The following is a 23,574-nucleotide window of genomic DNA, read 5'->3' as shown; positions in this document are numbered from 1 at the left end:
AATCCATTCATTAGTTGATATAGTTTCTCTTACTAATCTTAGTAGTTGAACCTTGACACGTGTCAGAGTTACGTAGTTTTACCAATTTATGTAACTACTAGACTTATCATTTTTCTTACCATCCTTTTATGTACAAACAGAAAAGTAAAAAAAAAAAATGGGCTAATAACACTTGATTTTTCATTATTTGGCAAACGATAAAATATGCGAGGGTGAGATATGGACCAAACACTTACCAATTTTGCAAATTCATTCATAACAATGGACCCACTGGATTCTTATAGTACTACGGTCTATGGTCCAAAGATAAATAGTAATAGGTGCTGCTGGCCTACCATAAGCTAACGATCACAAATACGCCAGGTATGATACGGATCCTTACGCCCCGTTCTAAAGAAAAAATGTTTTTGAAAGAAATAAAATATGTCAAAAGAATTGAAATCTAAATAAATTAATATTGATGAATTCCACCAAATCTGAAAAAATATGCTATTATTGAAATGGAATGGAATTGAATTCCATTTTATAAAATAAAGTTATAAAAAATATTATGTTTCCAATATTTCGTTTTGATTTTCAAACTCGTGTTTCCAATTCAAGTTTCCATATTCGAGAATTGAAAAGACGCCTCAAAAATGCGCACAAAAACACGCTTCAAAAACGCTCTTTGAAAGCGCGCGTCGAAACACATTTCGACAACGCGCATTGAAAACCATTTAATGTTAGTAAAAATTTAATTCAAGTTTGTGGGCGACATCGGTACATTTAATTCAAGTTTGTGGGCGACATCGGTACATTTGTGTAAGTTTGTAGCCTATTTTTGACTTTAACCCTAATTTTTTCATACATTTAATGTTAGTAAAAATTTAAATCCATCAATATATATCCATTTGTTGTTCTAATAAGACCCTCTTCCATTTGTTTGTTAATACCAGATAACTATTATTCTGAATTGTGATTTAATTAGAATGACTTCTATAAGTATGCAACTTTATCTTTATATTACACATTTTAAGTAGTTAACTAATTTATCTTAATATTACACATTTGTGTTTTGTGTTATAAAATCTTGCTTGCCTTCAAAAAAAAAAAAAAAAAAAAAAAAAAAAAAAACTCTTACTATGTGTCAAACTTAACTCTTATACCATTCCCAACTGTTGTGCTTTAGAGCCACCCTCGAATATGCTTGGGAGGGTGCCGATGGCATTGTCCATGCTATGAACCACCCTCCATAACATGAAACACTTTGCCCTGACTGATGACTGACAGTTTTTTCTCTTTCTTTAATTTTGCATTTTCTGCTTGTACATATAGCTAATAAAGTTGTAAATTAATTTATTTGATTAATTTTGTGGGGTATGTGATAGAGAAGGAGTATGTTATGGTTGGCAATTGGAGAGAGAAAACTGATGTGACGCTGAAGTGACAGTGAGTAAGTATGTCATAGTTGAAAGTAGGGATGACAATGGTCACCCGATCCAGTGGATATCCACCCAATTCACCCGATTATAATGGATATGGATGAACCTAAATGGATATGGATACGGATATGGATAAATGTATATGGATATGGATATGCAGTGGCGGAATATGCATGAGACAAGAGGGGGCGCCCCGGCTCAACTTTTTCATATAAGTAGCCATTTAACATGTAATGGGCTTTGCAAATGAGCTTTTCAATTTATTACCCCCATCACATGGCCCATTAAATAAATATGTAGTAGAAGAGTAGAATCTAATTACACAAATCTTTGTTAACCCATTTGAGAATTCTAGCTACAGAACTCTAATTAAAATTCCCTTGATTCCAAACGACACTTTTGAATACGGAATACAATCGTTTCTACTTCTTCAACATGTGAAAAAACAAACTTATTAATTGTCATGTAGTTTGGGGGCTGCATATTATTGTTTGAGGTATTTCTCTTCATTTTTATAAACTACTAGACTACTTTAGTAGTTTTTGTGTATTTGATTCTTATTAGTACTTATTATGTTTTAGATTTTACGTTTTTCATAAAATATTTACAGATAACGTGGTAGTGAAAGTAGAAAAAAATTGATGAAAGATTTGATTCAGAACTTATAATTGATGAACTTAAATCATTAAAGGTCTGAGTTGTAATCTTTTCACCTTGTTCTTGTATCGGTTTTTTTTTTCTTTCTTTCTTTTGATTGTATAAAATTGGTTTTCATATATAAATTACACTTTTTTACGTTTATATTTTGATATTGTTATTTTTATCAGTTTTCGCCCCCGTTATATTAAAGTTCAAGTTCCGTCACTGTGGATATGGATGAAAAGTTTCATCCATGGATATATCCATCAACACCCGAAATATATATACAAATATATAAATATAGATTTATACATACACATTTACTAGTATAAATGTATTTATCGTTATACATACATTTTGTTTGCATATATATAATAAATTAAGTATGATATATTATAATATAAAACACATATCTAACAAAATAAATATACAAATTAAACATATAAATTGTCATAATATATGTTTGATAGTGTATTCAACAAAGTGTATTCTACTTTCGACAAACATTAAACATTTTTTTGGATAGATTTCAATTACGTCATGTTATATCAATTTTTGTTATATTACATTTTTATTTTCATCGCATATTCGGAAATACTATAACTTGTTTTGAATATCCAATGGATATCCATTAACCCGTTTAATCCATTGGATATGGATATGGATGAACTGTAATTAAGTGGATATGGATATGAATATGGATGTAGATATGGATGAACAAAAACTAAACGGATATGGATATGGATACGGCGTCACCCGATCCATATCCGATCCATTGTTCACCCGATCCATATCCGATCCATTGTCATCCCTAGTTTAAAGTGGTCTTATAAAGAATTTTTTTCTTCATGCTATAGTCTCCAAATTCAAAGTTCAAAATTTAGAGAACAATTGTAAACCCGTTGACCAATGTAGACAGGCTCGAATGTTCATATATTCCGCGCCTAACTCAGAACCAAAATTATACCAACTCGTTACCAAATCAAGAAAGAGAGTAGTATCTGTTTTTTGTTGCTCAAAAGTCAAACTTTGACTGTGGAAATAGTCTTGATGAGATTGAATAGATTTCCTGAGCTTCTTGTTCGCTAAACTCCCGATGTTGCTGTCTGTTGTCAAACGACAGTTTGGCTCTTTCAACAGCTTCCATTATGTCATCTTTTGACACACAAACTCCACCTGTGTAATAATCAAATTACTAGTCAAATGATGTTTTGTTATTAGAGGTGACAATGCTGACCCATTCATTAATAAATGCTGGCATCTCTAATTGGTCAAGTAAGTTCAGTCAAAATAAATAGCTATAATGTTAAACACCCCAAAAGTCATTTATTGTGTAATCAACTGCAAAAAAGTAGTTTCTTAATAATTAACACATTTACCATCTAAATTGATCATTAGGAAATAATATTTGGCTAAGCGAGTGTATGCAGGTCGAGTAGTCGACCCAACCCAACTCAACCCACACTAGCAAGGTTGCAAAAATCGCTACTCGGGGAGTACTCGGTCGGTCGGGACCTTTTAACAAGTACTCGGAAACTTGGGGAGTACTCGTATGTTGACCAAGTTTGACTTTGACTGATTTATGACCGATATTCCGAGTAAATCCGTTAAGTTTTGACCGATATTCCAAGTAATCCCGAGTTTTGACCGTGTTCGACCGAGTACTTCCGAATTTCCGAGTACTCCCCGAGTTGCAAAAACCGAGTAGTCGCCAAGTAATTCCGAGTTCCGCAACACCGCACACTATAAATTGACTATTTTACCCCTTATCCAAATAACCAAATATTCCCACATCTAATTTGTATGAACTGAATGCACCGTCTCATTTTGATGACAAAGTAATGTTTACCTCTGCGTGCAGCAAGAAGAGCAGATTCATTGGCAATGTTTGCCAGGTCAGCACCTACTAAACCTGACGTCAGCGATGCAACTAGATCAAATACGTCTTGTCTATCGTCCTCCAGAGGGATTCCTCTAAAATGAACGGCCAAAATTTTCTTCCTTCCATCTTCATCAGGTTCCCTCACCAAAACTTTTCTTGAAAATCGACCAGCACGAAGTAAAGCTGAATCCAACATTTCGGGTCTATTTGTTGCTGCTATTACTACAACCTTCTTATCTGATTCGAATCCGTCCATTTCTGTCAACAACTGGTAACAGCACACTGTCAATATTATGGGTGACAACTTCGACCCATTCATTATATAAATGTGTTTAGTCATGTTATGATTTTATTATCATATAACAGGTCACATGAACAGGTCGACCGGGTCATAAGTAGAACAGAGTATATTAATGCACAAAACCTCCTAAAATTCATTGGAAACAAGATTATTATTGAAAGAAAACTAGTTATAATCAGATTTAACACGCTAATCATTTATAATTTTATTGTATTTTTGGACTTAATGTGACCCGTTTCAATCTTTACAAATACTTTAATATTTGACCCATTATCCAACAGAGTGTTGTCAATAAACTTTGGTATTGAAGCATAAAAAACCACAAAGCTGAAAAAAAAAACACGTACTTGGTTTAATGTTTGGTCACCCTCGGTGTTGAAGCCTCTACCACGTTTGAGCCCAACTGCATCGAGTTCATCGATAAAAACAATAGACGGCGAATGTTTTCTAGCCTCCTTAAAAAGATCCCGTATACGACTAGCTCCTCTTCCAACAAACAACTCAACAAACTCACTTGCACACGTAACGAAAAACGGGACTCCTGCCTTTTCGGCAACCGCACGGGCTAGTAACGTCTTCCCTGTTCCAGGTGGACCCACCAGAAGAACACCTCGAGGTAACTTGGCTCCAAGATTCACGTAGTTGGAATCTCCTTGCAAGCACGACACAATCTACAAGAAGTGTTGTTTGACTAGTCAAGGGACTATAAGTTGCAACAATTAGTAAATATTTTTTCAATAGCCTACTTCTGTTCATGATTATCTGTATACTAGCTGCAACAAAACTGATTATTGATGGACGAATTTTACTAATACGCTTATCTATCTATCTATTATTTACTTAACTAATCAGATATAGCAATTAGCAACACCATCAAAAGTGTCTATATGACAGCGAATTATATGATTCCGATTATTAGGAAACCACATAATCAAATCTAAAAAAAAACATCCAAACACCCTAGACAAAAAAACTCCTAGTGATGATTAAAAAGACAATTTTTCTAAAGACATCCCTTAAGGTTGTCGTTAAGGAGCAAAAAATACATAATTTATAATAACCGTCATGTAAAAGTCAACAAGGGCTGTCGTTAAAGAGCAAAAATACATACTTTTTAATAGTTGTCATGTAAAAGTCAACAAGGCATGTCGTTAAGGAGCAAAAATACATACTTTTTAATAATTGTCATGTAAAGTCAACATTGACCGCTTTGTACAACACATTAATGCTCGTTAACGACAACCATAAGGGCCGTCATTAGAAAATTCCTTAAAAAAGGGCGAAACAAGTACGTCAATAAAAAGAACTACATAAATTTAATTTTATAAATAAAAAAACCTGATGTTTACCTCCATTAGCTCGGCTTTAGCTTCATCAACACCTTCAACGTCATCAAAAGTTACCGTTTCATCTTTACTAGGTTTTCTCGCTATGCTCGAACCACCACCACCTAACCCATGAGCAACTAAATACAACATAGCCCATGAAGGTGCTTGATTTAGTAAAGTCGAAAAAACCTTCTTCCCAACCGAAACGAAAAACGGTTCAGGAACTATCCCATACATGGTTCCCTTTTGTTTCATCAAATTAAGAAGCTCTTTGTAATCATCATCAATCATTCTAGTCGAAAATTGCCACCCGTTTTTCGGTACTTGGGTAGCAACAAGTTCTCGACTTTTTAAATCCGCAGCATCAATCTTTGACTCGGGTAAAACCTCGTGTTTTTTCGACAACTTTGAAAGCATAGAAATCCACATTTCTTGAACTTTAAATGTTGCATTTGTTCCTTTTTTGTTAACGACTGTACTTTCAATGTAACTTTGTGGCTTACTGTTGTACATTATACGACCCGAATTCTCTTTGAATTGAACCCTAGTTACTCTTCCATCTTTAACACCTTTTAATAATTCTGAATATGGAACAACTTTACACTTTACCCCCTTTGATTTCAAGACTAGATAACACATCCCCATTGCAACAGAGATTGCAGCAGGTACGATGAACGTTTTGACACCGTTCAATTTCGTTTCAAGAGAATATTTTTTCCATATGGATGAAATCCATAGTTTCGGGCGAAATCTTGTCCATAATTTGCGTTTGTGTTCGTCGTCATTATCTTTTTTAGTTTGTAAATCAATGTCTTTGTTTTCGCTTATGTCACCCATTGGGGACTAACAAAAATTCAATAAATATGTTAAAATCAATATAAATCTCATATACCATATAAGTTTTCAAGTAATCAAAACTGGTGTCATGTCACATATTTACAAATTATAACAAACAAGATACATACAATACTGAAAGTTTGATAGATAATATAACCTAATTTAGAGTTGCACTTGATTTATTTTTTGTTAAAGTTTGATTAATTATATCTAAAGGCACTTTAACCCTTTAATCCTTTATTGAATACAAGGTCCAATCCAACAACGATACATAGGGTTCCATGTACAACCATTAGAATATATACTTTCAAGTACATATAATCAAGTATTTAATGAAAATAAATAAATAAAATTACACCAATTGTAAAATTAAGATTGAAAATTAGAAGGGTAATGGAAGGGAAGTACCAATTTATGACAGGTGTCGACTCAGCTATGGCGGCTGGTGAATGAATGCAAGCAGAAACAATGAAAAATTGATGATACCAATTTTATGAAATTATTTGAAGAGGGGTTTTGTACTATATGACTATATGACTGGGGTGGAGGAGAGATATCCCAATGTAAAAATTCGGTGAGGAGGATTGATTCTCTTCTACGAAGACATGGACCTCATAATAATTAATAACTAGTACGGTCCTGCCAGGCGATGTGGCAGGGGTTTCGTACTGCGTATTCATATTTAACGTAGCATTGTGTACTTACAGAGAGAAACACGGTCCATGTGTTAAGCGCCGTTTTATATGTCGTTGTGTTAAGCATTTTTAAAAAAATATCCATTTCGAACGTAGTTAGTTTTGTTTTGTTCAATAAATTTTTTGAGTGTAATGGTGCTGTCGGAAAAATTTAACTCGCAGCGAGCAGAAAGATACGGGTTGTCGTTGTGTTTAGCGTTTTTTATAAATTGTCCGTTTCAAACGTGGTTAATTTCGTTTTGTTCATAAAATTATTTCGAGTCTGACGTTGCCGTCAAAAAAATTTAACTCGTGGCGAGCGGGAATATACGGGTTGTCGTTGTGTTTAGCGTTTTTTTAAAAATTGCCCGTTTCGCGTATTTAGTCCCGTTGGGATCGTAAGATTTTTCGTAATTGAACGGTGGTCTCGAAAAAATTTAACTCGCATCGAGCGAGAAGATAGGGCCCGTTATAAATTCGGATAGAATTAGTTTCTTTTATTTTAATAAAATTATATATTTACACTTTTAACCCCAGAGAAAGTGTAAACTTGAGGGGTCGTTGTGTAAATACAGCCGAAATTGAGGGACCGTTTGTAATGTGAACGCAAACTCAAAACTAACAATACGATATAACTGAAACTACATTCATTCTCACCACATTTAGTATATAAGGGTTATTTTAATAAAATTATATATTTACACTTTTAACCTCAGAGAAAGTGTAAACTTGAGGGGTCGTTGTGTAAATATGGCCGAAGTTGAGAGACCGTTTATAATGTGAACGCAAACTCAAAAATATAATACGATATAACTGAAACTACACTCATTCCCACCACATTTAGTATATAAGGGTTAATTTAATATTATAATATTAATATTAATTTAATACGGAGTATACGTTAATTAAAGATTAGTTAAAACTTTTAAATCATTTAGCTTTAAAAGTATTCAGGACTTAATCAATTTATTTTATCAAACATATGAATGAATAGAATATATCAATGATATATTAAAGAAACAAATGAGCGAATAGAATATATCAATGATATATTAAAGAAAAATAAATGGATATCGGATATTAAAATGCTTTAAGAATCTATGTGTTGAATGGATGTTAATTTCAATATTAAAGTTATTGTAAGATAAGTGTAACTATCCAACATTTATTCTACTCTTGTAAAAGACGCGAGTCGGGGACGCATCGGTCATGCCTAAAAAACGACGGGTCGGACGCAACAGTGACGCAAACGGGACCCAATCGGCGTTGACTAACGTTGACTTTTTAAAATAGCTTTATTAAATATATATTTATATATAATATTACATAGATTGAATCTTAAAATATAAACTATATTTACAATAAACATGGACAATTAACGGTTATTAACAATATTACAAAAACAATAAAAAAAATTGACCGACTTTGACTGACTTTGACCGACTTTGATCGACTTTGACCGTCTTTGACCGACTTTTTACCTTTGACCGACTTTTTAGCAACGACGCATCGCCATGCCCAAAAAACGACGCGTCGGCCGACTTTTGCAACACCTCGGCCGACTTTTGCAACACTGATTCTACTTACATTTTTCTTTCGGAATTAGTCAATTTTATTTTGTTTTAGTTGTAGTTTAAGGAATTTCTGACCAAATACGAGTGTCTATAAAACATAATCATTAAATTCGTATCTTGTAAAAATATCTTCGTATATTGGTTGCGCGTGAGGCGCAGAATAGATGAGTGGCTGATAATTTTTTGCGCAAGATGACGTGGCTCCTCATGGGGAATTTAAATCCAGAATAATTCCGTATCTCGGGTTGTTAAGCATCTGTTGTGCACTCAACAAGGTGGCAAACGGTTTAACAAGTCGAGCTTTTGGATGCCAGGGCTGTTACGACATGAATGCAAACTACTGTTGAGTGATTCCGGGACTTGCCCCATGAATGGAAAGTAGCGTTGTTGTAGTGTATATTGGCATAGCGCCACAATACACAACATTGGGGCTAGAGATGTCGGTATCAGCGTCAATGAGCGTGACTCTTCGATCCGAGCTTCCCCCATTATGAAATACCAATTGCCTTGGATTTACTAGAAAGCTCATATACGCGCTCCTTAGAGGTCTACGTCTCCCGAAAATAAAACTGATACATATCCGCGCACCATGATGGTGTTGCCTGGGATCTAGGGGTGACACCACCTGAAAAATCCAAGTCATAATCAAATTCCCGACTAGTAAGTGGTCCCCAAGAGATTATTTATTTTGTTCTGATCATTGAAAATTATGCAAAAAAGAAAGATCTGAAAACAAATGAGAGCCATTAATTTACAAAAAACAACACATAAATATCGTTAGAAACAATAAATGCATATTAGGGTTAATTCGGCTCTCAATAAGAACATAAATATTCTATCTAACCTAATGTGTTTATAAACATAAAAGAAACTAATGTCTTAAAACAAAGACAAAATTGCTTAAATGATTAATGTGGTTTGTAGATTTAGTCCTTGTGATTTTTTTTACGGATTTCATCATCGTGGTATGTCAGTGTTGCTGATTTAGTCCCTATTTTTTACGGACGTTAAAAAATTCCGTTAACTTCAATCACATGCCACACACATGAGAGTAAAAACATCCTTTTATTTTTTCATTTGAACAAAATTGCTGATATGATCCTGTGATTTATGTTTCCTTTGAGAAACTTCATCTTATTCTTTCCACCAACATAAATTAAAACAACACCTAATTCATCAAAATCACTAATTTGTATAATGATACACTATTCGGTTAGCATACAAAAAACGCATTTTAAAGAAGAACCGAACACCATAAACGTGAAGAAAAAATAAAAATTTAACAAAGTAAAAAATAAGTCAGCGGACTGCGGAACGAATATGCGGACAGTAAATAAAGACGAAATCATTTATGAGTTGACTGGTCAGACATTCCAAAGAATAAGGGTTGACCCACCAATCAGAATGAGACACGTCAAAGAACCTTTGACTTTTTTACCTATAAATAGGCCACCTGAATTTCATTGATAGGCGGTTCATATCACTTTGTCAGAGCTGGACTTTCTCTCTCTACAGAAGAACTTCCTATCTCTAAATGTTTGACCGAGTTTGACCTTGAATAGATTCGCAGCTTGACTCTGGATCCGGTAATCATTGTTTATTCGGAGAGCTTTCAAGGACTTAAACCGCTCACCGTTAACGTGATTGAGATTTGCAATCGTATCCTATCCGCTATCCGAATTTGGTACAATCATTGTACAACACTAAAATCAATCCACCGAAGTAAAACTCAATCAAAACTATAATTCATCAAAACTCGATAAAATTCGACACGAGATTCTCTAATTCTCATCAAGGCTATTAAAACAAATCCCATATTCATCTTTAAACAGAATCATTTTACTAAAAGGCTGTTGGTATATGACATCTCCATTTTACTAAAACCATTTTAAATTCATCAAGGTTTGTACTAAAAGGCTGTTGGTATGTAACATATTATTCTTCACTCAAACACCTTTACAATCGACACATTCATACACAAATACTTCAACTGATGTATCATATTCAATCATCAATCCATAATATGCATTGTTTATTTGCTGAAATCAGTTTGTGATTAGCTTTATCATCATTTATATCCATATTATCACTGCTATTACAGTTTCTTTACATCAAACACCATCGTCCATCGCACACACCTTTATGTATATTTTGTGATTCATAAACCGAAATTTAAACACGAAATCGAGCAGAGACATTTGTACACAGCCTTCATCGAATTGCTTTCTGAAACCAGTCAGATCTGGGTCTCATCAGTTACGAGACGAAAATTTACACCAAGATAAGGGTAACCGGTCAGATCTGGTTCGGCAATGGTGACGGCGGTGTGATGATAACGATGGATTAGAAGATGACGTCAATGGTGACGGGTTGCGTGTGAAAACGAGTTATGAAATTGATGCGGGTGAGTTGGGCAATGTAACCAGCAACGTAACCAGCACAAGCTCAAAAGATGTTACACCCGAATATTGTCAAGCAATGGTCGTGTTGCCATCTCTTTTCTATCATCTAAGTATTTTTGGAGTGGTTCAAGAGGCTCGAGGGTTACCCTACTTCAGTCCTTAAACTCAAGTAGTTAAGTTTTTATAAATAAAGTTTTTGATAGTTGAAGGTAAGCCAGCAATTAAGAGAAATCAGCTAACCGGACCAGCAAATGCACTTTAGTTCAACCAGCACGCGACGCTGTTTTCATTCTAAAAGGCTAACTTGCAGATATGATTCTAAGTTTATATTATGCTTTAAATAAACCATCAGGTCATGTGCTTAACACGTGCGTGGATGTTCTAGAATGTTAGCTGTTCAAGGAAGATTCTCATCTATCATTGGCTGCTTTTTATCATGGGAGGAGCACTACAAAATGGCAGACCTTTTGCAGATTATGTCCTTTATTCTTATTGACTAGTTTGTAATTGTTAGTCCTTTTTATCTCCTTTTCCTTTTTATGTTTTTGTCTTATCTAGAAAGTAGCTTATATGCTTCTCCATAATAAAGAGCTCTTGTAATTGTAAAACTTGGTTGATGAATGAATGAAAGTTTGATAGAGCTTATCTATTTACAAAATCTCCGTTTCTTTACAAATCTTTGATTCCGGTGGCTAAGAGTGGTTTCTTTATCAGTGTTTGTGGTGTTACTTTATCAAACATTGTGGTGAAATCTAAATTTTCATATCTGATATTATAGTTGTGGTGGAATCTTTATCAGCTGTAATTGAAGGTTTGGAGTGTTTCTAGATCTCTGATTGTGGTGGTATCTTTATTAATTTGGGGTTTAGATTCTTTATCCTTTGTGTTCTTATTTCAGAGTTTTATACTCTGTTTTGGGGCTGTTACTGTTACAAATTGGGGGTTTCGTGTTCAGATCTGTTGGGTGAAGACAGCTTGTTCTAAATTGCGTTTTTAAAGTCATAATTACGCATCAAAGTGGTATCAGAGATTAGGTTACTAATCCAAAGCTTTCTTATCATTTTTATTGTTATTTCAGTTCATACTCTGTTTTTGAGCTGAAAAGCTTATTTCCAGATCTGATCTTGGAATGGCTGAGATTCCTAGAAATATGACTCTTGAAAAAGCTCATAATCTTCGAAAAGATAGAGCTATTGAAGCTCTACAACATCAGATGGAAAGAATGGTTAATTTGTTGGAAGATGGTGTGCCAAGAAGAAATAGAGCTAGATCTGAAAATGAAGATACAACTATTGTGTCTTCTAGTACTGAATCTGAAGATGGTAGTCATAGATCTGCTGATGGATATCATGCCTCTTCACAAAGAAGAAGAAGGCATATGAAACGAGCTGATGATTTGAAAGATATCAAGATAGATCCACCTGATTCTGAAGGGTCTTCTAATCCTGAAGATTACTATAAATGTGTTTAGACCATGGATTGAATTATGGAGGTTAAAGGCTATGCCGATAAAAATGGCATGAAAGTTACTGTAATCAAGCTAAAGAAGTATGCTTCAATGTGGTATGATAATCTAAGAAAAGAAAGGCAATATGAAGGAAAGAAGACAATCAAAATCTGGTCCAAGTTAAAAGAGTGTATACAGAAGAGGTTTGTTCCTCAAGCTTATAAGCAAGATCTGTATATCCAAATGAATACACTAAAGCAAGGCAGCATGAATATTGTTGATTACATCAGAGAGTTTGAGCAGCTCAAAATTCGTACCAATGTCAAAGAAGCTGAGGAACACACTATAGCAAGATTCGTTGGAGGTTTAAATGCTTCCATTACTGATCAAGTTGAAATGCAGCCTCTATGGAATTTTGAGAGTGCTTGCAAGCTGGCTATTCAAGTGGAGAAACAAGCAAAAAAGAAAAATAATTTGAAGTCTTATTCCAAGCTAGCAATGCTGCCTATGAACGGTCAATATTCAATGCTGCCTAAGCACAAGGAGGCAGCATCAAAAGCATTTAAAGGCAAAGAACGGGTTGTAGCTGGTAGTTCCAGAGAAGATAGAAGAAAATGCTTCAAGTGCCATGGATTTGGGCATTTTCAAGCTCAATGTCCTAACCAGCGTGCTCTTATGATGTTAAAGCTAAGGGGTATAAAATACTATTAAATTTTACAAGGAAATACTATTAAATACGATACAATTTTACACAAAATATGACAAGTTTTAATTATTTATTTACAAATGGGATATACCTAAACCTTGCTACAACGCTATAGGCAGTGTACCTAATCGTAGAGTAGTGTAGTTTTTAGTAAGTCCGGTTCGTTCCACAGGGAGCTGGCTTATTTCACACTATATTTTAAACAATTATATTCGTACAAAATATATTATATTAATAATATATAAAAGGGGTTTTACCGTTTAATGACCGGTTTGTCGATTTTATATTTTAAGCGAAGCGTAAAGTAAATGACGATATTTAACTAACAATATAAAATAAATAACAATAATTAAAATGACAATAAATAAAAGTACGAGGAAATATGAAATAAAATATATTATGCTTATTTAAACTTCCGTAATCATGATGTTTAACGTGTTAATTTTTAGTTTATTCCCATGGGTTAATTGTTCTTTGTCCTGGATTATTTAATATGCCTGTCTGGTTTTTGTCCATAACAGTCCATCAGTTATAAATATAAAGTGCGAGTGTCCTCGTCAAATTATCCTTATATCCGAAGTCAAATATTCCAACTAATTGGGGACTTAAACTGTAACAAGGTTTTAATACTTTGTTTAATAATTACACCAGGATATCGACTGCGTGTAATCCAAGGTTTAATACTTTGTTAACAATTACGCCAAGTGTCCTTGTACATAATTTCACCCCTGTTTTAATAATTCCATAGACTATTAATCCATTCCCGTGTCCGGTTAAATGAACGATTATTCGTACATATAAATATCCCGCCCATCGTGTCCGATCGAGTGTATATGGTTATTTATAGGGACGTCCAATTGTAAATCTTTATATTAAAATTAACAAACTATCATTTAGTTAAACAAATATAAAGCCCATTAATAGCCCATAGTCTAATTTTCATAAGTGTCGTTCTTTTGTCCAAACCCCAATTATAGTACAAAGCCCAATTACCCCATTTTTAATATTTAGCCCAACATCACGATTACTTCAATTTAAATAAGCATAATAACAACTTAGTTACGAGACATTAATTTAAAAAGGAGAACATAACTTACATTGGGTATTTATCGCGTAGTGTTACACGGACAGAATTTCGACTTCAAAAACCCGTAAAATAACCTTTACATAACCCGAACTAATCTAATATAAAACTACCCTATACTATATATATATATATATATATATATATATATATATATATATATATATATATATATATATTTATTACAGAGTATTATTATTATTATTTATATTTAAACTCGGCAGAATTCGCGACCTTTTATAGGCATTCTGAAATTTCTGTGCTCCGCGAGTCGTGGCACTTTGTGCCTGAGAACTCCGCGAGTCGCGGGGAAATGGGATACAGCTCACACCCTTTTGGATCTTCTTTGCCGACGTTTTATATATATAAATATAAAATATAAATAATTAATATAATTATTTATATATTATATTATATTCTTGTGCATAGTAGACTTGTAATTTTTAGTCCGTTGCGTCGGGCGTTGATAGTTGACTCATGTCCCAGTTCCGGATTTTCGAACGTCCTTGCGTACAATTTAATATCTTGTACTTTACGTTTTTGTAACTTGTACTCTTGTCTTTTTAGACGTTCTTCATCAATAATTTGAACCACTTGGATTGTATCTTTTACATTTGAGCTTTTTGGACGTTTGCGTCTTCAAATCTTTATTTTCGCCTTTTGTCTTCGCACTAATTTAATATAAACGATTATAACTTAAAATAGGACAATTACAACTAAATAATTTACATATTGGGAGGATATTGCTACTAAATATATGTTCATTTGGAGCACTATCAAATATCCCCACACTTGAGCGTTGCTTGTCCTCAAGCAATACAAAACTTGAAATTAAATCACATTAATCACTTCTTTATTCTTCACACTTTATACATTAGTGATTTTGATACGGCGGTATAAACAATGATAGTAACGATGTGGTTTACAGTCCCACATGACTATAAAAATTTAGATCCTTTAAGGAAATTGGATCTTTATGAAAACATTTGATCTTTTGAAAATTAAATCTAGCTTTTACCCTAGATAAGTTTTTCGGAATAACCGTTCACCGGTGTTTGCAAATTCTTTTTGTGGGTTTGGTGGGTTTCAGATTTGAAAATTTTAGCTCAACACTTATGGTTTTGTGTCACCCACTTACTAACCTTGTATTAGGAAAGCAACACGTCCAGTATTCTTGCTCCGTATATTACCTTTCGGTAAACTACCGTCCGGTTGTAAAGGAAAGCGTTGAACAAACAACTATTAAGGCAATGTCCCCTGACATGCTTTTAATTATGGTCTATAACGTGTCAGACGCAATTACTATCCTTTGTAGGAGCAATAGTAAAGCTCACCCTCATAATTTTTCGGTCTGGCACAAGGTCCTGTCTTTGACCATGCTATGCAACCACCGTTCTTACGGTTGACACCCGATTTGGTTCAGGTGACCTAATGAATTCAAGTTGAATTCCTAGGATTTTACGTTCAATGGTAATGAACGCATTGAAAATGGGTTTTCAGAAAACAAATCGGTTTTATTTTTGATCAAAATATTTTCTCGTTCAAGCTCGAGTTTAGATATCATTGAATTCCATGAGTTTGTAATTCTCAATCTTTAAGGTCAATCTCAAGGATTGAGTAATATCAGTCTTAGAAGCTGATTTTTAATCTTTAAGGAGATTATCCTTTATGGGGGTCTGATTCATTAGTCTTATCAAGCTAATTTGCACGGCGCCCTCCCCATTTTACGAGACAGATCCTCTCATGGTTAGGATAAATCTGACCACTTGGCGACCCTGTTTGATGCTGAGGTCCGTGGATTTCCTGCTGATTTTAGAGATGACTTTTCTAGATTTTTCATCAACCTACAGCTGGTCTGGACGACAACTTCTTGACCAAAATCAAGAAGCGCGTGTCTTTTTCGGAAGACTTTACTTCCTTTTAATGATGGAATTGATTCATCGTGTAGATCCATCTTTTCTTTTCTTTCATCGGGTAAAATAGTTAATTTAGTCCAAAACAAAAGCACCTGCAATAAACTTTACAGAAACATGTGCTAGATAGTTTTTAATTGAATAACTAGGTACATTCTCCCCACACTTAGTTTCTTTCTTTGCCTTTTTATTCTCCTTTATTCCATTTTAAATGAATTCAAGCGTTTTAGGGTGTTTCTCCATTTTTGCCCTTTCCGAGGTAACGATAATTTCGGTATTAACACCTAATTTTCATCGTTCATAAATATGTATAAACATGATTTTGAATTCATTTAGTTTAAAATTTTTCAAATTTTCACAAAATTTGGCAAATAAAACCAAGTGTAAACCCGAGAGAATTTATAATCCTTCCCCACACTTAAGATCATGCAATGCCCTCATTTGCATGAAATCAGACTCTAATTATAAATTCATGAGGGTGATTAGTGTAGAAAAGTGATTGAAAATACCCAGTTTGTAATTACAAAGCTCGTCAAATGATAGATGGTTCGCCTCATCGTTCATTCCTTCTTGTTTTATCACACATGTTTTTCTTCAAAAACGGTTGCTTTTCTGAACTGTTATCTAAGTTTTGAAAATACGTCTTTTACCCTAACTCATCATGCATTTTTATTAACGAGTTATGCACTAACCCGAACCCCTAATTTAACATTAAGTGGGGTTAGACTTCCCCACACTTAGCTGACGACATGTGAAGTCGGTAGAATAAGTTCCACGAATTAAAATAGTGAGCCAGTTATTTACATCTCGGGTGGTGTAAAATATATCAATGGGTTTAAAGTTTAGACCCACCCGAATATCACTACTTAATTCTTTTTTAAGTGTAGCTTTTAGTAAATGGATATGTCTCTTTTCTGGTTCTTGGTCAAATGGATCGATATACACCGACATACATATTTCTATAGGGTGGACAATTCCTAACACTTCCTTTCGTTCATTCTCGGAATCAAAGTTTTCACCTCTATTACCCAATTGGGTGAAATTCGAGGTGTCAATATCTATTACAGCTTGTAGTTCATCTTTGGTAGATGACTCGTCTATTGAGAATATTGGGTTGGAAGGTTGTGGCTGGATTGAAGCAAATTCTTCTTCATTAACGGTACTTATCGGTCCCACCATTTTGGTCTCGGGGGTAAAATTTTCAATGTTATCGTTTTCCCAAGAGTACCAATTTGTCATCCTTACTTCTTCTTCATCCATAGATGGATCGATGATTTCGTTGGTAGTGGCTAATGTGTCGATATGTTGTGAAATTGGTAAAACTGAATAAAAAGTATCATAGGGATAATTGGTGATTTCGGAGCTCTCGAATTCATCAAAATTCGATGATATGAGATTTTCTTGCACAATACTCCTCAGATCAACAGGTGTGTAGTCTGATAGAGTTTCAGCTTGCCGGTTTACAAACTCTCTCATTTGTTCATTTTGAGCATTGAGTTCTTCGAGTTTGATTTTCATATTGTCTAATAAATTTTCAGACACATAATTTTCCTCGTCTACTGGTTGTTGAGTTTGGATATATTCTTGGAAATAATCCCAATTTGAATTGTATTCCTCATAATCATTCCATTCAGGTTCCATGGGTGCGTAATTTTCCATAGGAACGTAATAATAACATTCCCATGTTGAGTGATAATCTCCACAGATTTCACAACCAGTTATTGTTTCGTCATTCGTGATCCAAGATTGACCGAACAAATTGTCATCAACACTCGGTTGAGAGTATTGATTTCGTATGTCGTAAAGAGTTTCCAAAATATCTTCGAGACTTTTCATAATGCGCTTATTATCAAATTTTAAATATCCTATTAGTTATAAATATAAAAATTATATAAGTTATCAAATTAATAGACTTTTCTGCTTTTGCCCACGTTTCGAATAGCCAATAGATGCAGCAGGGAGCCAGAACCCTTTAAATCGGAAGCTCACAACTCAGCCACTAACAAATCCAACTATTACTACGAAGCAGAAAATTTGGATGCCTATCAATTTAACCACTTAAAATAATTTTTCGTTTGGAATTTTAGAGAAGAAGTAGAGAAAATTTCTAAGTCCTAAAAACTAGCGTGTCGAGAAATAAGAAAGAAAAAGAGTGCGCGTCGAAAAACGTCGAAAAATAAAAATAAGAAAATAGCGCGTCGTAACTTAAAAGGTACTAAAATTTATAAACAGCGTCGCAAAATTCTAAAGCACCTAAATCTTAGTCTAAAGAAAAAGCACTTAAGGGATTTTACGGCAAAGCCTAAAAATCTAAAAATAAAAATAAGCTACGGCAAAATACTAGAACTTACAACTAGCTACGAACAAATAAAAATACAAATATTACGATTAAATGATAAAAAGATACAAAAATAAAAATAGGCTAAAAGTTGTAAAAAGTACAATTTTTATAAAAATATTATTTTTATATTATTTATTTTATAAAACTATTAAGTTTATAAATTAATTAAACTTATAAACTAAAAATACAAAATAAATAATAAAACTAAACTAATTATTATAAAAATATAACCCTAATTAGGGTTTAATTTAAATAATAATAATAAAAATCCGTAATTAATGCTGATTCAGGGCTTCTGTGTGACCCGTGTCAGACGGCTCCGCGAGTCGCGGTGATCCCAGTTCAAAACCTCCGCAAGTCGCGGAGGTTGCAGGTCCAAAAGAGGTGCAGGTCAAATTCGTGTAGGTTCAGATTTATATATATATTTTGTTTTTATTTTTAATTTAAATAAGATATTTATATAAATTAAATAAAACTTATCTTTAAAAACTAAAATTAAAATAATTTATAATTTTGTAAATAGAAATCTAAAAAAAAAATAAATTATATATATTTATATTTTTTTCGGTTTTTTTTTAATTTTATATTGTTTTTCTAAAAATATATTTATACAAATATATATTAAAAATATAACGTTTCGCCGAGTTCCCCGGCAGCGGCGCCAAAAAAAACTTGATGTTAAAGCTAAGGGGTATAAAATACTATTAAATTTTACAAGGAAATACTATTAAATACGATACAATTTTACACAAAATATGACAAGTTTTAATTATTTATTTACAAATGGGATATACCTAAACCTTGCTACAACACTATAGGCAGTAAACCTAATCGTAGAGTAGTGTAGTTTTTAGTAAGTCCGGTTCGTTCCACAGGGAGCTGGCTTATTTCACACTATATTTTAAACAATTATATTCGTACAAAATATATTATATTAATAATATATAAAAGGGGTTTTACCGTTTAATGACCGGTTTGTCGATTTTATATTTTAAGCGAAGCGTAAAATAAATGACGATATTTAACTAACAATATAAAATAAATAACAATAATTAAAATGACAATAAATAAAAGTACGAGAAAATATGAAATAAAATATATTATGCTTATTTAAACTTCCGTAATCATGATGTTTGACGTGTTGATTTTTAGTTTATTCCCATGGGTTAATTGTTCTTTGTCCTGGATTATTTAATATGTCCGTCTGGTTTTTGTCCATAACAGTCCATCAGTCATAAATATAAAGTACGAGTGTCCTCGTCAAATTATCCTTATATCCGAAGTCAAATATTCCAACTAATTGGGGACTTAAACTGTAACAAGGTTTTAATACTTTGTTTAATAATTACACTAGGATATCGACTGCGTGTAATTCAAGGTTTAATACTTTGTTAACAATTACGCCAAGTGTCCTTGTACATAATTTCACCCCTGTTTTAATAATTCCATAGACTATTAATCCATTCCCGTGTCCGGTTAAATGAACGATTATTCGTACATATAAATATCCCGCTCATCGTGTCCGATCGAGTGTATATGGTTATTTATAGGGACGTCCAATTGTAAATCTTTATATTAAAATTAACAAACTATCATTTAGTTAAACAAATATAAAGCCCATTAATAGCCCATAGTCTAATTTTCACAAGTGTCATTCTTTTGTCCAAACCCCAATTATAGTACAAAGCCCAATTACCCCATTTTTAATATTTAGCCCAACATCACGATTACTTCAATTTAAATAAGCATAATAACAACTTAGTTACGAGACATTAATTTAAAAAGGAGAACATAACTTACATTGAGTATTTATCGCGTAGTGTTACACGGACAGAATTTCGACTTCAAAAACCCGTAAAATAACCTTTACATAACCCGAACTAATCTAATATAAAACTACCCTATACTATATATATTATATATATATTTATTTATTTATTTATTACAGAGTATTATTATTATTATTTATATTTAAACTCGGCAGAATTCGCGACCTTTTATAGGCATTCTGAAATTTCTGTGCTCCGCGAGTCGCGGCACTTTGTGCCTGAGAACTCCGCGAGTCGCGGGGAAATGGGATACAGCTCACACCCTTTTGGATCTTCTTTTCCGACATTTTATATATATAAATATAAAATATAAATAATTAATATAATTATTTATATATTATATTATATTCTTGTGCATAGTAGACTTGTAATTTTTAGTCCGTTCCGTCGGGCGTTGATAGTTGACTCATGTTCCAGTTCCGGATTTTCGAACGTCCTTGCGTACAATTTAATATCTTGTACTTTGCGTTTTGTAACTTGTACTCTTGTCTTTTTTAGACGTTCTTCATCAATAATTTGAACCACTTGGATTGTATCTTTTACATTTGAGCTTTTTGGACGTTTGCGTCTTCAAATCTTCGTTTTCGTCTTTTGTCTTCGCACTAATTTAATATAAACGATTACAACTTAAAATAGGACAATTACAACTAAATAATTTACATATTGGGAGGATATTGCTACGAAATATATGTTCATTTGGAGCACTATCATCTTACACTAAAGGAGATTGAAGATTTGGAAGGGGGTTTTGAAACTGAACCAGCATATGATGAATCTGATAATGAAGAGTTTGTTGCTGCTGATATTGGAGAGTTTTTGATGGTTCGAAGAGTAATGCACTCAGCAGAAGCTATTGAAGATAAGAGCCAGCGTGAAAACATCTTTCATTCAAGGTGAACAATCAAAGGCAAAGTATGTAGCCTGATTGTTGATGGAGGCAACTGTGCAAATGCAGCATCTTCTCAGATGGTGGAAAAACTTGAGCTAGTTACAAAGAAGCATCCTAATCCATACAAACTTCAATGGCTTAACCAAGGCAATGAGGTAAAGTTTACTCGCCAAGTTACTGTTCCATTTTCTATTAGTAGTGTTTATCAAGATGAGATTACTTGTGATGTTATTCCTATGGATGCTTGTCATTTGCTGCTTGGTAGACCTTGGTTATTTGATTAGTATGTCTATCATAATAGACACCAAAATACTTACTCGTTGTATGTGAATGGTAAAAAGATCACCCTCACTTCTTTAAAGCCTCGTGGAATACATAGAGCTGATCCTACTACTAAGAATGATAAGTCTTTGTTTATGACTCAAGTTGAAGTTGATACTGAGTTAAAGGGTGGTACTGGTGCTTACTTGTTACTACTGGTTGAAAGTGATGAGTTGAACCAGCATGATGAAGTACCAGATCGGGTAAAACCATTATTATCCGAATTTGCTGATATGTTCCCAAGTGAATTACCTGCTAGTTTACCAACAATCAGGGGTATCGAACATCAAATTGATCTTATACCTAGATCTATTTTTCCTAAAAAAGTAGCTTATCGATGTTCTCCTCATGAAGCAAATGAATTATAAAATCACGTTAATGAGCTGGTTGCAAAGGGGTATGTTAAAACCAGCATGAGTCCTTGTTCAGTACCAGCTTTACTGGTTCCAAAGAAAGATGGATTTATAAGAATGTGTGTAGACAATAGAGCTATTAACATCATCGTCATCAAGTATAGGTGTCCCATACCTAGATTAGATGATATGCTGGATGAGCTGCATGGTTCTTGTGTATTCTCCAAAGTTGATCTTAGAAGTGGGTATCATCATATTCGAATGAAAGAAGGAGATGAATGGAAGACATCTTTCAAGATCAAAGGTGGGTTATTCGAGTGATTAGTTATGCCTTTTGGTTTATCTAATGCATCCAACACATTCATGAGGCTTATAAATGAAGTGCTCAGGCCACTTATTGGGCAGTTTGTGGTTGTTTACTTTTATGACATTATAGTGTACTCAAAAACTAAAGAAGAACACTTTGATCATTTGAGGAAAGTATTTGAACTGCTAAGGAAGTATCAATTATATGGGAAGCTGGAGAAGTGTGATTTCTTTGTCAGCAAAGTAGTGTTTCTTGGATATGTGGTGTGATGACCCATAAAATTTCACATTAATAATTTAATTACAAGATAAAATATTTCTGACGATAAGCGAACCTATTATGTTGAGCCTTAAAACTTTTTGAACTAGTTTACACATTCAAGTACCCTTTGACCATTCCCGACGATTCACGAACGTCTGTTTATGAATAGATATGTATATATAAATAATTATATATAATAATTTTAAATACATTAATAAACTATTATATGATTTAGTTAATATGAAAAATAACTTAAGATATAATTAAAACTTGTTATTAAAAACGTATTTATATAAATATAAAATTTTTATAAGAGTTTTTGTCATTATTATTAGTAACGGGGTACAAAATAACGATCTGTGATAAAACCCACAAAATACAAGCAAAACTCACGGATGAATTTTCTTTTCTTTGTTTGATTACCTCACGAGACATGAGGTCTCATTTTTAACATGTTTTTGATTATTTTATTTATATTATTATTATTATTGTTAAATCTAAACGTCTATTGTCTATGAAACTTATAGAGTAAAGAATATAAAATAAAATATTTACTCATTTCCTTATTCTTTTGTCGACTAAAAAAAGGTGTAGGGCTCAAGTCAATTCAATGTATCCACTCTTTTATTGGTATATGTTTTTGTTCTGTTGACAAACACATACAGACACATATGCTTTCCTTTCATTAATTCTTTTCTGCTACTTTTTAGTTAACTCCAAACCACCTTTTATTTGGTGGAATTACTTGAACCGGTCTCCTGTTTTACTACTACTACTAGATCAAACAACCCTCACACAAACATCACCATTCAATAAAGTTTATCATGTGAATAAATAAAATACAGTGCATGTGTACTATAAGAAGCCAACTGAATTCCTATGGTTGCACTAGTTTTTTGATTTATTGAATATGATTATTATTATTATATTATTATTATTATTATTACTTTACTATATATATAATAGATACTTATGCATGCATTCATCGACACACACGTGTCCACTCATTGATTAACTTTAACTATTAATTATTAATGAAAACTATAATAATAAATTAGTCATGCA

General features: G+C 33.3%; 1 protein-coding gene across 1 annotated transcript; it reads right to left on the bottom strand.

Annotated features, from left to right (window-relative positions):
- Nucleotides 1-2,925: 2,925 nt before the first annotated feature.
- LOC139866209 (probable inactive ATP-dependent zinc metalloprotease FTSHI 3, chloroplastic) lies at nt 2,926-6,983 on the bottom strand. Its single transcript, XM_071854360.1, has 5 exons — nt 6,817-6,983; nt 5,593-6,414; nt 4,591-4,914; nt 3,910-4,210; nt 2,926-3,236 (listed from the first exon to the last, which is right to left on the bottom strand). Exons 2-5 carry the CDS (start codon nt 6,406-6,408, stop codon nt 3,076-3,078), a joined length of 1,602 nt encoding a protein of 533 aa, XP_071710461.1. The 5' UTR covers nt 6,409-6,414; nt 6,817-6,983; the 3' UTR covers nt 2,926-3,075.
- Nucleotides 6,984-23,574: the final 16,591 nt, after the last annotated feature.

Source organism: Rutidosis leptorrhynchoides, chromosome 9 (genome assembly GCF_046630445.1).
Source record: "Rutidosis leptorrhynchoides isolate AG116_Rl617_1_P2 chromosome 9, CSIRO_AGI_Rlap_v1, whole genome shotgun sequence".
In the NCBI taxonomy this organism is placed as follows: Eukaryota; Viridiplantae; Streptophyta; class Magnoliopsida; order Asterales; family Asteraceae; genus Rutidosis; species Rutidosis leptorrhynchoides.
The sequence above is the reverse complement of the archived record's forward strand: the minus strand, read 5'-3'. Positions and strand labels throughout refer to the sequence as shown.